The sequence below is a fragment of the Neolamprologus brichardi genome, chromosome 16 (assembly GCF_056152115.1).
Source record: "Neolamprologus brichardi isolate AB-2024 chromosome 16, ASM5615211v1, whole genome shotgun sequence".
NCBI classification, from domain to species: Eukaryota; Metazoa; Chordata; class Actinopteri; order Cichliformes; family Cichlidae; genus Neolamprologus; species Neolamprologus brichardi.
In genome coordinates this window covers 36,303,591-36,318,497 of record NC_142119.1, presented here as the reverse complement: position 1 = coordinate 36,318,497, position 14,907 = coordinate 36,303,591, and the positions used below count along the sequence as shown (strand labels likewise).

Here is a 14,907-nt window from a genome sequence, read left to right as displayed (position 1 = left end):
CGGCTGTAAAAGAGTGATGGGGTACCATCACATGGGCAGCATGGACACTCGAGCTCGTGAATGCAGCAACTCAAAAACAGGTGCAGCCACTACAAATCTCAGACCAGTTTGAATACCAGTGGCCTTTAGTATAGGTAAAGGTTGGAGGTCAAGTTTTCTGGAAATCTTGTGAATGTGACGAGTTGAGAACAAGGTGAGTCTACGAGGAGGCTGAGGGGCATCGCTGGAAGCTTTCTTTATATATTCCTGTCATAAAACTCTGAAATGTAGCTTCAAGTTTCAAAACAATGGATGTTTGCATGCTCTGTTAACCCTTTAAGACCTACCATAGAACCAAGTCCGACAGAGCTTATATTATAGTTTTACATGCTGTGGAGCCATTTTTGGGAGTCATATGCTTTAAAGGGTTAAAGCCGGTCAGAGCGAGCACGCTCCGTTTTGCATAACTACTTTTAAATCCTTGTAGCTCTGCAACCACGTGAGCTAGCGCAATAATGTTTTTGCATATGAAACCGGAGGAGTTGTACTTACATCTTATGCCATCAGCTTGTCCTCGGTCACAGTTTCCTTCCACATATAACTTTGCAAAAACTGCATAAAAAGCACTTGCAGCAACAAAAACATAATATTCCAGAAACACGCTTTGCCGATCCGATCAGCTGTTCATAACACTTCCTGTGTCCATCAGCGTGAACTATCACATGTCCGCCATGACCTGCCCGAAACCGGAAGTGACGTCATTTTCGCGGAGATGTAGTTTTTTACCATCAAGGCCTCATGAGCCTATACTGGTGTTTTTAAAAGTTATGTTTGACTTTATGACTTTCTGTGTGGTTTCTGGGATGCTTAGGACTCATATTGCACTGCTGGAAAGTTTATTTTGATGCATATGCTGCTTTTTTGCAAATTTGCATTATAATATTTATTTTCGTTTTTCCTGCAGTTTATAAAAATTGGTGTATTTCAAAAATAAAACTATGAAGACACTCAAAATAAATTTCCTGTGGTGGGAAACTATTTTGTGCAACTTTTTTGTATTTACAGTTTTGAGGGATAAGCCTCTTAAATTTCTCTAACTAGAAATATATGTTAAAAAAACAAAAACGATTTTCAATTTTTTTGTAGTTTATTGCACTTTTTTGCAATTTATGTAATTACTATGCACTTAATGCAGACATATTATTAAAATTTAGGCTGTAATGGTTGTATTGATGTATATCAACTTGAAATGCTCCCAAAAATGGCTCCACAACATGTAAAAATATAATATAAGCTCTGGCGGACTTGGTTCTATGGTAGGTCTTAAAGGGTTAAAGGGTTAATATATGACATAGACTAAAACCCTAGTCTGAGCCTAACCTGACAGTTTAACCTCGTAAGACCCGAACTCTTACACGGCATTTTTAATTTCTCTTTATTTGGGCCGATTGAACCTGATGAATGTAAAAACAAAGAATTATGTGATTCTTTGTTTTTACCAAAATTTAGCATTTTGGTCTGGACAACCCAAAATATGATGTCCACATGTGTGGACGCCAGGTCCTTGGAGGTTAAATTCTCTGTGTTAGCCGTGCAGTACATTAGCAGTCTCTCCAGAGTGTACTCTGCCTTTCGCCCCATGACAGCTGGAATAGGCTCCACCCACCCAGGACCCTAACAATGATAAGAACAAGTCCCGTAGAAATAAAAACAGATGTTAACGAGTGATTCAGTAAAATAATTAAGCTTCCTTCGCAGTTTGAACCTGTCAGAGAGCCAAAGGAAGCTGTTGCTTTGTCCGAGTGATAAACAGTCGTTTGCTTAAGTGAACCCGAGACTATAAAACCACAAAAAGCTCACTGAATGTTGCATCTGGAAGATCTTCATCCACTTGAGCTTCAGCGCTTCAGGAGATTCTGCTGCATCCAGTCTAGTTAACATACAGTCATTTCCATCTGTTAGACAAACACTTCTCATAGTTAACAAACAGAATGTGTAGAAACGGTTTAGGGACTCACACAGCTGACTGATGACGCAGGACAGTCGGGAGATTCTGATGGTCGGCGACTAAAGCTATGACGCCCATTCTTTGTCGAGGACCTGCTATTTCATAAGGTTGTGGTGCATCGCTCTGAGCTTCAAGTTCATGGTGAGGTTGTGATGCTCCATTAATTCTGGGTATATAATTAAACCGAGCGGCCCTCTCAGGAGCCATTGCAAGGCCTACAGGAACATCATCGTTGGGACGGGTGGGAAGTAACGAGGACCCAAAAAACCGGGGGGTTCTACTCCCACTTCTTCTCAGTCCCAGCCTTACTGATGGCAAGCACAAGTCAGGTTTTGGTTGGTGCTCTGAATCTGATAGAGCTGACGTCACAGGAACCACTGTAGAACCCAGAGCACCACCATAGGTGGAGCCACTGGAAGTAAACGTAGCTGACCCAAAAGACGGCGCTCTGTCTGTGGCAGTCTGTGCAACAAGCAGAGAAGCTGTTTCACGTGTGTCATCAGATTCAACAACCATCTGAGACGGTAATGCTGCAGGAGCCATGTCAGGAAGACTCCCATCTGTGCTGAGGCCGCACAATTCGGGAGGTAAATGGGACTTCTCAGGTAAGTCTTTACTCTTAAACTCGGCTCTTTTCCGTGCCCGAAAAGATAATGACTTTCGGAGGTGAGGTTTCGCTTGGTGCTCTAAAACCGATGGAGCTGACGTCTCAGGAACCACTGTAGAACCCAGAGCACCACCATAGGTGGAGCCACTGGAAGTAAACGTAGCTGACCCAAAAGACGGCGCTCTGTCTGTGGCAGTCTGTGCAACAAGCAGAGAACCTTCAACAGCTTCAACAACCATCTGAGACGGTACTGCTGCAGGAGCCGTGTCAGGAAGACTGAGGCTGCACGATTCGGTAAGCAAATAGGACTTCTCAGGTAAGTCTTTACTCTTAAACTCGGGTCTTTTCTGTGCCCGACGAGATAATGACTTTCGGAAGTGAGGTTTCGCTTGGTGCTCTAAAACCGATGGAGCTGACGTCTCAGGAAGTTGTTCTCTAACTTCAAAGCCAAAACTACAAGAATCTGGGCTGAAAGACGGATGTCTGGCAAATGAAAATGAATCCATGGATTGACTAAGAGGACAGTGATTAAATAAAAAAGAGCTGGACAGTTGAGGTTGTTGAACAAGTCCTGAAACAACTTCTGAACCACACCTCATAAAAGAAGGAAGTGGAGGTGGAGGTGGAGCCGAGTGTCTAAGAAAAGAAAGGTGGGGAACTTCGTCTGCAGCAAGCTTCATAAAAGAAGGAGGTGGAGGTGGAGGTGGAGCCGAGTGTCCAGGAAAAGAAAGGGGGGGAACTTCGTCTGCAGCAAGCTTCATAAAAGAAGGAGGTGGAGGTGGAGGTGGAGCCGAGTGTCCAGGAAAAGAAAGGTGGGGAACTTCGTCTGCAGCAAGCTTCATAAAAGAAGGAAGTGGAGGTGGAGGTGGAGCCGACAGTCTACGAAAAGAAAAGTGGGGAACTTCGTCTGCAGCAAGCTTCATAAAAGAAGCAGGTGGAGGTGGAGGTGGAGGTGGAGCCGAGTGTCCAGGAAAAGAAAGGGGGGGAACTTTGTCTGCAGCAAGCTTCATAAAAGAAGGAAGTGGAGGTGGAGGTGGAGCCGACTGTCTACGAAAAGAAAAGTGGGGAACTTCGTCTGCAGCAAGCTTCATAAAAGAAGGAGGTGGAGGGGGAGCCGAGTGTCCAAGAACAGAACATATTGAACCAAGCCCCTCACGAGAAGGAGGTGGAGATGGAGGAGAGTAGTCGGGACTCTATGAAAGGAGAGAAATAAGCAGAAATTTAAACTCCGACTCTACAAACCTCTAAATGTGTTGAGATGAATTGTATCAGAAACACTGTTGGTAAAGTCTTTTGACAGGTTTCACAATATAAGAAAAGTTCTACATCAACATTAACCCAACAAAAGAATCACAGTTTGTTGCCCTGCAGGACATCTGCTACATGCCAATTTAGACATTTCTGAAACTGAACTGAATTGATTATTGTTCCATATATTTGTTAAATTTGTTGTTTTCCTGAATGTGCTGCATCAGCGTCTTAGTGTAAGGGGACTAACCGTGATTGAAAAAAGAGAGGGACCCTCCATCTCCACATCACCATAGCAATCTATCTGCTCCTACAGCAGGAAGACAAAAGCATGAAGTCATAAATGTTTTACTGAATGTGCTGCATCAGCGTCTTAGTGGAAGGGGACTAACCGTGACTGAACCACAAGAGACAAACAAACCAAAGCCTCCATCCTACAGCAGGAAGACAAAAGCATGAAGTCATAAATGTCAGCATTTGTGAAGATTGCAGCAGCAACACAGTCAGCACGATCAATAACATGATGATCACATGTTTAGTAAAGGACACACAGGTGTTGCTCCCTCGGCCGCTGAAACAAAATCTTTGGCAAAACTACAGCTCCAGTTTATGCGCATGAGGACTAATCATGTATGAACAACAGTTAAAAAAATTCATACCAAAGAGTCTTCCTCTGTTAGGTCTTCTTCATCATCCTCGGGAGAAATCCAGTTAATGTAGGGAAGGAAGTCCACATCTTCCTCTGCAATCAGCTTGGGGACGTCTGTAAAACCAGGCTGTGGTTGCTCTGAGTCCTAAAAATACGACCAATTAAATAAATATTTGATAAAGAAGCTAAAAGAATGGAAGACAAGCTGTGAATGTGAAAGAAGGCTGATTTGACAAACCCGCTCCTCAATGGCCACGAAGCTGGTGAACTGAGACAGGATGGAAAACTCTTTGCTTAACTCGATGATGAAGGACTTCAACTCTGCTTTCTTACCCTGCAAAAGTAAAAAACCAGTAAAAATCCAGAGTTTCTCCCTCACAGCCCACCCAGCTATGCTAACAATTAGCCTGTAGTCACCTCTGAAGATATCCACGATGAATGCATTGTTAAACAATCCCAGCACTGTTAACTAGAGAGCCTAAGCCAACTTCTGTCAGTTTGGACAGCAGTGGGAACGAATGGGATCATCGTCCATTGGCTGGACCAGGTGACCCTGAATCCTCCCTTAGTTATGCTGCAATAGATGTAGGCTGCCGGGGATTCCCATGATGCATTGAGTTTTTCCTTTCCAGTCACCTTTCTCACTCACTATGTGTTAACAGACCTCTCTGCATTGAATCATATCTGTTATTAACCTCTGTCTCTCTTCCACAGCATGTCTTTATCCTGTCTTCCTTCTCTCACCCCAACCAATCACAGCAGATGGCCCCGCCCCTCCCTGAGCCTGGTTCTGCTGGAGGTTTCTTCCTGTTAAAAGGGAGTTTTTCCTTCCCACTGTCGCCAAAGTGCTGCTCATAGGGGGTCATATGATTGTTGGGTTTTTCTCTGTATCTATGAAGCGCCTTGAGGCGACTTTTGTTGTGATTTGGCGCTATATAAATAAAATTGAATTGAATTGAATTGAATTGTCCTGCTGCTTGACATCATTTAGGCCAGAGATAAGCTGTTGTACAGATACAGCCATGGCTGCCTTATTCAGGACCATGACAGGCACCTGGTGGGTCCATGGCTGTACCGGCTGATCCGTCATGTAATAATATCCCCCAAATGCTAAGGTGGGAAGTAAAGTAAGTAAGTACAAATACTTTGTTACTGTAATGAAGTACGATTTTTAGGTATCGGTACTAGTAGGGCTGGGCCATATCATACCGTTCACGGCAACACCGGTGTAATGTTGGGCAATGATAAAAAAATGAAATATGGCGATAGAATATGGGTAAAACGCGCATGCGCAGTGCCTTTGTTTACATACGCACATGGCGGCGACGCAAAATGAGAAGGGCGAAAGTGGATCGTTGAATGAAACAGATGAACCTGAACTGGTTTGTAAAAATGCTGCAGCTTCACTGGTGTGGAACTGGTTTAGCTTTCGTCCGTCAGATACACAACAAAGCACTATTTTTGGTAGCGCATGCTAGCGGGCCGTCGTTATTACCGTGTTGTTTGGAAAATACGGCACACTTAAAATCAATCCTTTGATTTTTCTGAAAGTCGACAGAGCCCCTTATAATCCCGTGTGCCTTATGTATGAACTCTGGTTGTGTTTACTGACCTCGAAACGATTTTATGTGCACGGTGCTCGAACATCTGTCAGATGTTTCAGTACGACTTTGCTAAGCTACGAAGCCGCACCGCTTGATGGATTGTTGGAGCCAGTGTTGCCAACTCCTCAGTAAGGAAAATCGCTATTGGCTGTCCTAAAAGTCGCTAGAAGTTGCCAAATGATGTCATCGCTTAATTTGCATAATGCTAATGTAATTGTAACCTACGGTGTTGGAGAGAGAAATAACATCGTGGACATAAAGTGAGTAAAAAACGTCTTTACAAAAATTTATTTAGAACTACAAATTAAATTTATTTTAGCAATTATTGTTTTTTTTAATGTCACAATTCCAACCCTGCTCCTTTACCCGGGCTCGGACCGGCAAAAGTTCTTTCCACTGTGTTCCTGTTAATGATAAACTCCAAATTACCCTAAATTACTAAAATATCGATATTTTAATGTGAGAATTGATTCTAGAACATAAACGATTGGTATCGGAGGAATCGACATTTCAGTATCGATCCGCACATCATCTGTCGTCATAAATAAGTCTCCAATAACAACAGAAAAAGTCACCAGATTTGTCGCTAGTCACTTTTTAGAAAAAAACTCGCTAAGTTGGCAACACTGGTCAGAGCATTACGGCATCGTAGGCGGAGCCTCGCGGAGTGATACGTACTGTGCTTCAACATAATGTTACCGTATTGTGTGTGTATAACTGTTTTTAAGTGTTGTGGATATTATACATGGTTATGCTGAGGATATGTCAGCCAGTTTCCACTGGAAATGCCTTTTGGTTAAACTGTCAGCGAGGAATTTGCACTGTTACATATTTATATAACTTTAATGCACAAAAAAAACAGCTGCTTGTTTAACCCTTTAAGACCTACCATAGAACCAAGTCCGCCAGAGCTTATATTATATTTTTACCTGCTGTGGAGCCATTTTTGGGAGCATTTCAAGTTGCTATACATCAATACAACCATTACAGCCCAGATTTTAATAATATGTCTGCATTAAGTGCATAGTAATTACATAAATTGCAAAAAAGTGCAATAAACTACAAAAAAATTGAAAATCATTTTTGTTTTTTTAACATATATTTCTAGTGAGAGAAATTTAAGAGGCTTATCCCTCAAAACTGTAAATACAAAAAAGTTGCACAAAATAGTTTCCCACCACAGGAAATTTATTTTGAGTGTCTTCATAGTTTTATTTTTGAAATACATCAATTTTTATACACTGCAGGAAAAACGAAAATAAATATTATAATGCAAATTTGCAAAAAAGCAGCATATGCATCAAAATAAACTATTTCCAGCAGTGCAATATGAGTCCTAAGCATCCCAGAAACCACACAGAAAGTCATAAAGTCAAACATAACTTTTAAAAACACCAGTATAGGCTCATGAGGCCCTGATGGTAAAAAACTACATTTCCGCAAAAATGACGTCACTTCTGGTTTCGGGCAGATCATGGCGGACATGCGATAGTTCATGCTGATGGACGTAGGAAGTGTTACAAACAGCTGATCGGATCGGCAAAGCGTGTTTCTGGAATATTATGTTTTTGTTGCTGCAAGTGCTTTTTATGCAGTTTTTGCAAAGCTATATGTGGAAGGAAACTGTGACCGAGGACAAGCTGATGGCATAAGATGTAAGTACAACTCCTCCGGTTTCATATGCAAAAAAATTTATTGTGCTAGCTTACGTGGTTGCAGAGCTACCGGGATTTAATAATAGTTACGCAAAACAGAGCGTGCCCGCTCCAACCGGCTTTAAAGGGTTAAGTGAAAATACATTGATGGGTTTTTTTGCACTAATAAAGTTGAGGAGTTGTAAAGTATTTTGTCGTGTCAGTTATATCGTTATTGCAAATTTTCAAATGTATATCGTGATAAATATTTTTGGTCATATCGCCCTGCTCTAAGTTTATCAGTAGTTTATTTTCTGACTACTTTTTACTTGAACTCTCTACATTTCTAAACAAATATATGTACGTTCTACTAGGGACCAATCCGATATACAGTATTGTCCGATCCTGACCTAAATTACTGAATCGGATATCATTCCAGTTTATGGCAGGCTTGAGCTTTGTTGGGTCATTCCTGAACATCCTTACAAACTTCCTCTCATCTGAGGGGTTGTGTCCATGATGAGTGTGAGTAAACCTTTGACCACAGCTGTATTTATTGTAATAAGGATTTTGAAACTAAACTGAACTGGAAGAAAAATGTGAAGAACAATAAAATATATATATCACTAAAACAACAACAACTACTGGGATGCAAATTTCAATCTGTGGTCTCACTTATCTGCAAAGTACCTCGTGTTCAGCTTCACTGGTGTCCAGGTTCCCGTCTTCATAATCCCTGATGACGGCCCTCGCGGTGAGCTTGTGAAGAAACTAAACACATGACATAACAATTACCTCCCTGTCCTCATGATCGCGTGATGACAGTCAGCCTGCGTGAGGATTGTAGGCTTAACAAGTGAGATGTATGCGCGTACAGCAGGTGCTGTTGAGTGTCGGTGTGCGAGTTCTTACTGTGCCCTTTGTTTTCTGCAGCTCGCTGGTTGACACCATTGTTTTGAGCTCCTGACCACTCAGATTTCCCAGGAGAGTAGCCTGTATTAACACAACGGCATTATTTTATTGTCTAACGGTGTTGTAACTCTTTAATCAGCTCAAAAAGCCAGAGACTGCAAATTAAAATAAAGTTCAGTCACACTGATGCAGTGTTAACTCGTTTGTTGTTCCCCTCAGGCCACTCGCAGTTCCTGTTCAGCTGGTAGAAATATAACCATGCCTGACGTTTCAACCAAAGCATTACTGACCATAGAATAGTGACAGAGTGAAATTAGGTCCTGGAAGTAAGTTAAAGATCCACTTCCAACGTCTGTGAAGGTTCTCAGTCATCCAGGTCATCGTAGTCAAAGGAGCTGCAAAGAAAAGCGTCTGGACTTCTTTAAGTTACTTGAAGACGTTTCACCTTCATCCGAGAAGCTTCTTCAGTTCTAAGGTCAAATGGTGGAGAGTCCCAGATTTAAACCTAGTGGGAGTTTCCCCCCACAGAGGGACAAAAGGACCCCCTGATGATCCTCTAATCGCCTGAGCCAAGGTGTGGAACTGGGTGTGGGTCCCAATCAGCCAGAGTTTCAGGTGAGCTCATTGTGAAACCTGGCCCCACCTTATCATGTGATTTCCTGAGGTCAGATGGCCCAGGGTGTGAGTGGGCGTTAAGGCGTCTGGGAGGGAACTCAAAGCTGGATTATAGATGGCAGAGAGTTGGTGTCGTAAGCCCCGCCCTCTGTTCAAAGATGGTCGCTCACAGTGGACATAGATGCTTCTTTCACTCCTCTTTCAAACCATCTGTCCTCTCTGTCCAAAACGTGAACACTGGCATCCTCAAAGAGTGACCTTTGACCTTTAGATGCAGCTGGACTGCTGATTCGTGTCCCGTGTAGGTGGCTCTTCTTTGTTGTGGCGTGCGTTATGAAGTTGCTGTTTGGTCTCTCCGATGCAGAGGTCTGAGCACTCCTCGATACCCTGTACAGCAAACACTACAGTGTTAAGCCATTGTTGGAAACTGGAATTGGCTGGGCCGCGCTATGAATTCTGGGATATGGCGGGCCACGAAGGATACACCCGACCCATTCTTGAAATCTGGGGAAAAGGAGGACGCATTTGTCGCCCGGATTCAGAGGAGTCTACGAATTCGGACAGCCTTTGCTGGGCCGCTGTGATGTTAAAAGGTCTACAAATGCAGCCTCATGAGGATGCAGCCTACGTTTTGGGACACAGCTTATGTCACTTATTTATGTGCCAATGTTTAATAACGTTAAAACATTACTGTTGGCCACATGTCAGCAAAGTTATGTGACATTAGTGATGTTTGCACTAACTTTGTTTTAAAGCCTTTACTTTAAAATATACGCTGTTCAATAGTCGACCTTAATCTCACAGAGAATGTGATGATTTTTTGGATAATTAAAGTCAGTCATATATCCACAATCACAACATCTCATAAAAGCAATCAAACCAACAGAAAGTCTCCTTGTTAAGCTTGTGTGTCCTGAGTCTGAGTTTCGCTCTGTGTGTTTCCTGTTTTATTTTGATAGTCCTTGTCCGACGTCAGTGTTTCCACTTTAGCCAAGATAGAGCTGCCTTTTTAGTTCACCCTGGTGTCTGTGAGTCCTGTCTGCCACACAGCAAATCACAACACTGCCGATCATATTCTCACTTGTTACATGGACATTTTTAGCAGCACAAAACGTAGTTTGTACATTTCTAAATGTAAGATGGCGGCGCGTGAACAACACGAGGCTCGGTGTCCCTCCAGAATCTGCTATTTAGCGGGTTGTTTTAATCTATTTTTGACCGGATTCTTCATCCAGAATTGCTGTGCGTTGCTGACCTACAGCAGACAAAACCTTCTGGACATTTGGACTCAGAACTCCAACAGTTTTATCGCCGATCTGCGACTCATCCCAGAGATCTCCAGAACACCGGAGGCTGGTCAAACAACAGCTGCCCGGACAATATGCTATTGAGTTAGCAGGACGCTACACACACCGAGCCGACAGGCTAGCAGATGACTCCGGCAAGACCAGAGGTGGAGGTTTGTGCATTCAAGAAAAAAAAGAGCCGTCAGGTGCTGAAAAATAAACCTTGGACTCAAACTTTGAACAAAAATGGTGGCCGTTACAACTTATGTCTAAAGGCTGGAGCCGAACAACAACACCCTGATAACAACTGTTTAGACTGTTCTTCCCACTCTATGCAAGGCCACCTGGGTTGGCTGGTAGACTGTTTACTTAGCCTGGCAGGGCGAAGGACACAGTCTCAGCTGAACTATGGACACACACACACATACACTGATAAGCACTCACACATCCCCCCTCCTCTTCAAATGCCTTCGATGCTTGTTGCCTCCTGGGAACACGAGGCGGGTCTGGGCCCGCGCTGGATGGCTGCTGTGTTGCCTGGGATTACTCCTCACCCCCTACCCAACCCTGTTGCTGGTCACATGCTCTATAATGTTGTACTGTGGACATTTATGTGCTTTCTGTGCAGAGGAGTTTTTTGTTTCCTGTTCTCATGCTGTCCTCTATAGCCCAGCATGAGTAGAGTTCTCTTTTTCCTCTTGTACTTTCCCATTGTAGTGTATATTTCAGTGTTTTTTTCTGTAATGCAACCGTTCTCCGTCTTGTATCCCCATGTGATGTCTGTGTCGTGTGTGTAAGGTGGGTTCATTCCACTGCAGGGCAACCTGCCACTGCATGTGGCGAATAAAATTTGAACTTGAACTTGAACACGTATAGTTTCATGCATCGGTTAAAACACTGGAGTCCAGGTAGAGGACGCCCAGCTGGAAAACGTCACCCAAGTCGAGCTGCCCGAGATTCACAGAATTTACAGAAAATATTACATTTTTGTGATTTATACCGTTGTCAGGACGATAGATGTCTTATATCAGGATATTAGATTTTTGTCATGTCGCACAGCCCTACTACAGCCTGTATATACTTATAGTTATTGCAGATTCATAACATACCTTCATACCGTGTACACTGTAACACACCCATAATAGACCCATTTTTGTAATATATCTTTATTATTGCTAATATATATTTTCTAATATACCTATATCATGGCTAAAGCCCTTCTGCATGGATGCAAACTGCATTTCGTTGCCTGGTACTTGTGATACGTGCAATGACAATAAAGTTGAATTCTATTCTTTTCTATTCTAAAAGACAGAAAAGAAGGAAAAGCCGGGCTGTGTTCAGCTCAGCAGAGAAGCAGCTTACCTGAGTACAGTGTGGCACAAAGCCATAAACCAGAGTGTGACAGTCATTGAACAGAGCGTGCAGCTGCTTGGGAGCCTGCAGGGGTGGACTTGTTGGGCTGAACTGCTGCCACTTGACAGACACTGAGCTGCAGCCAGGAGATGCCAAACGCTTCAGCTGACAGGCCACCTGTGAACACAACAAAGAAAGTTTTGGATTTTATTTAATCTTCTTATAACGAGTCAACAACTGAATAACAATTAACAGCTGCTTGTGTATGACACGAGCGCTCACCTTTTCTGCCCAGTTGTGTTTGGTTTTTGTGTCGAAGAACTCATAGGCTCCGCCCCCTGCTTGAGCCAGGGCTCTCAGCATGTGTTGGTTGGCCGTCGTGCTAAAATCATCAGACACATACTTTATGCATATTTAAAAGATCAGATGGATCAAATCAAGAAGAAGCTCAGTGTGCAGAGCATCACAGAGTCCATTATAATGATCCGTGTTGTTAATGTTGTGATTCAGGCCTTTGTAAACTCACGTCTCTCACTGGTGACTCTACAGTTTAAACAGCAGGACGCACTTTAACACGACAGCATACAGCTGTGGGCAAACGTTTACAAACTGTGGACCCACTTCTTGTTTTTTAAGCTCATTAAAGATGGAAACTGTGTAATAATCTTGGAAAAAGAGCAGTTCAGAGAAATCATGACAGCCTACTGTTACCGTGACGATCATGTTCATGATAAATGGATGTAAACTTGTGACCACAGCTGTAGGACGCCACACATTTCCCCACTTTCTGACCTGAGGCCACAGGTGAAGAGGCGACTGTGCCGAGCGTCGTCTCTGAGCAGCTTCAAGGTGAGCTCCGTGTTCTGGACGTGGCCGTCCGACAGCAGCAGCAGGTTCCTGATGCCGCGCGATGGAGGCAACAGGCTGAGCGCTCGCAGGGGACGCCACAGCTCGGTGCCTCCCCCTAATGGAGCGGAGTGCTAAGAGGAAAGAGAAGAATCGAACTCTCTGTTGAGTTTGGCTTTAAACACAACATTACCAGTGCCATTAACATCAAAATATATTCACTAATACAACACAGTCCAGGGCTCGACGTCCCGGGGCTAGCGATTTTTCTGGTCGGGCGACCAAAATCCATCTCAGCCCTGCTGCCATAGGCAAAAGTAACTGTCAGTATGTGACATATTGAAATCGCATTTGAATTTCCGCTTGTTTTTTGCTTCACTTTCAATAGAGAGCGGCAGCTACTGACTGGTGAGTGACAGATTAATTGCGCACCAATTCCTCTGACATCGTCTTATCACTCATTAGCTTACTATTCAAACGTGACGAGTGAAATCTCCCGCAGTGAGCTTAAACATGTGATACAGGTTGATTGCACAGAGAGTCGCTGAGCGTTATGTGAGTATGTGTGTAAAAGCAGATGGATTTACGCTGGTATTTTAGTTCTGCAGAGCCAAATAAGACAAGTGAGGGTGAAGAAGTGACAGCCAAAGAAAAGCCGATCACAAAACGGAAAAGTTATGACAAATCAGACTATGAGGCAAAAACAAAAGTGCAGCTTGTTTTGGTTTCATGGACAAAAGAATTTCTGTGGCTGGAGTATGACGAGCTAAACAACATGATGTTTCTGAGTCGACAAGCACCTTTGTTACTGGGACCAGTAATTTTAAGAAAGACCCCATCAGAACCCATGAGAAATGCAAGAAATGCATTATTGCTCAGTCTGCAGTATCTTTCCCAGAACAAACGCCAATTGCAAAAAAACTACTAAAAATAAACCAACAAGAAGAAGTCCAGAAGAAACGCAGAAGAAAAAGCTGTTTAGAACAGCGTGATGTTGCAAAGAGTGAACTACCTTTGGCAAAATGTAGCAGCCTTTGCAAACAAAGCAAACGGCCTCGATCTTGGTTCCTTTCAGGATTCAGGATGTGACACAGACTGATCCATGTTCTACAGTTCTTACAAGTTCATAGAAATGTCTGTTCGATTAGAACCAAGTATTTGAGTTGATGATTGTAATTTTCTTTTTATAGTTGTTGTAATTTGTGTTTTAACATTTTTTTAAGTCAATCAAAAAATTGTCCTCTTTTTTTTTCAGGCTACTTAAATTTATTTTGGGCTACCAAAACCTAAAAGTGTCTGCCCGAAGGGCTACCAGAGATTTTGAGATTTTGCGAGCCCTGCAGTCACATTATAACAGAAGCTACACATAAATCTGTGGAGGGAGCCGAAGGTTTTAGTTCATCAGCCACAAAACATTTGTGACTTGAAGAGGATCTGCAAACATGATGTGTGCAAAACTTGCAACTGCACGACACGCCTGACCTCTGATTACCAACAGAGGATCAAATACTTTTTTCCTTCATGAAAATGAATGTGTAACGTTTTTAAAATGCATTTTTCTACATGTTTTTCCTCATTGCTCGCTCTTTCACTGTTCACATAAACCCACCATAGAAATTGATCATTTCTTTGTTTATGGGCAAGTTGCAAAATCTTTTGACGTCTTACTGGCGTCATAAAAGCAAAAACATGTAACAAATTGTAATAAAGGCCAATCTCCAACATCAGAGCTCATCACAGCACAGAAACAGCTTTAGTGAAGGTTACCGTCATGGCCCGGCTCTAAGTAAGCTAATGTAGTTTTTGTACATGTTTATTTTTCCATATGTTGTGTTTTCGGTGGTTTTCCTTCCTCCTTCCTGTGTGTGTGGTCATACGGGGTACTTTGGGTCACTGAAGGGACTGCGACACCTGCCGCTCGTTAGCAGCTGCAGCTGATGGCCTCATCACGAGAGTCCTTTCTAAGAAGGGGGCGGAGCTCCAGTCAGCGCGGGACTATACTATTCCAAACCTGTAAAGTCTCAGTCGGGAGCGAGGAGCGTCGTCTCGAGGGGAAATCACGGAGCGCGATCGGAGTTGTCACCTCTTCACTGTTTATGGACACGTGCACGGTGTGGAATCGCCGCGGGAGCCACAGTGCTGCATTTGTACATGTTGTTTTTT

At 43.1% G+C, this 14,907-nt stretch overlaps 1 protein-coding gene across 3 annotated transcripts in view; it reads right to left on the bottom strand.

Moving 5' to 3' along the window:
* Positions 1-14,907, bottom strand: part of parp4 (poly (ADP-ribose) polymerase family, member 4) — a 41,513-nt gene that overhangs the window by 3,745 nt on the left and 22,861 nt on the right. For 2 of the 3 annotated variants that reach the window (XM_087830143.1, XM_087830144.1), the window contains exons 23-33: positions 12,691-12,878; positions 12,181-12,280; positions 11,908-12,075; positions 8,642-8,722; positions 8,420-8,500; positions 4,730-4,825; positions 4,502-4,636; positions 4,235-4,276; positions 4,093-4,152; positions 1,998-3,787; positions 1,840-1,909 (exon numbers count right to left, since the gene is read on the bottom strand). In XM_087830143.1, coding sequence (XP_087686269.1) covers positions 1,840-1,909; positions 1,998-3,787; positions 4,093-4,152; positions 4,235-4,276; positions 4,502-4,636; positions 4,730-4,825; positions 8,420-8,500; positions 8,642-8,722; positions 11,908-12,075; positions 12,181-12,280; positions 12,691-12,878 — 2,811 coding nt within the window. The remainder of the gene's footprint in view (positions 1-1,839; positions 1,910-1,997; positions 3,788-4,092; positions 4,153-4,234; positions 4,277-4,501; positions 4,637-4,729; positions 4,826-8,419; positions 8,501-8,641; positions 8,723-11,907; positions 12,076-12,180; positions 12,281-12,690; positions 12,879-14,907) is intronic. The other variant, XM_087830145.1, reaches the window with a different exon arrangement.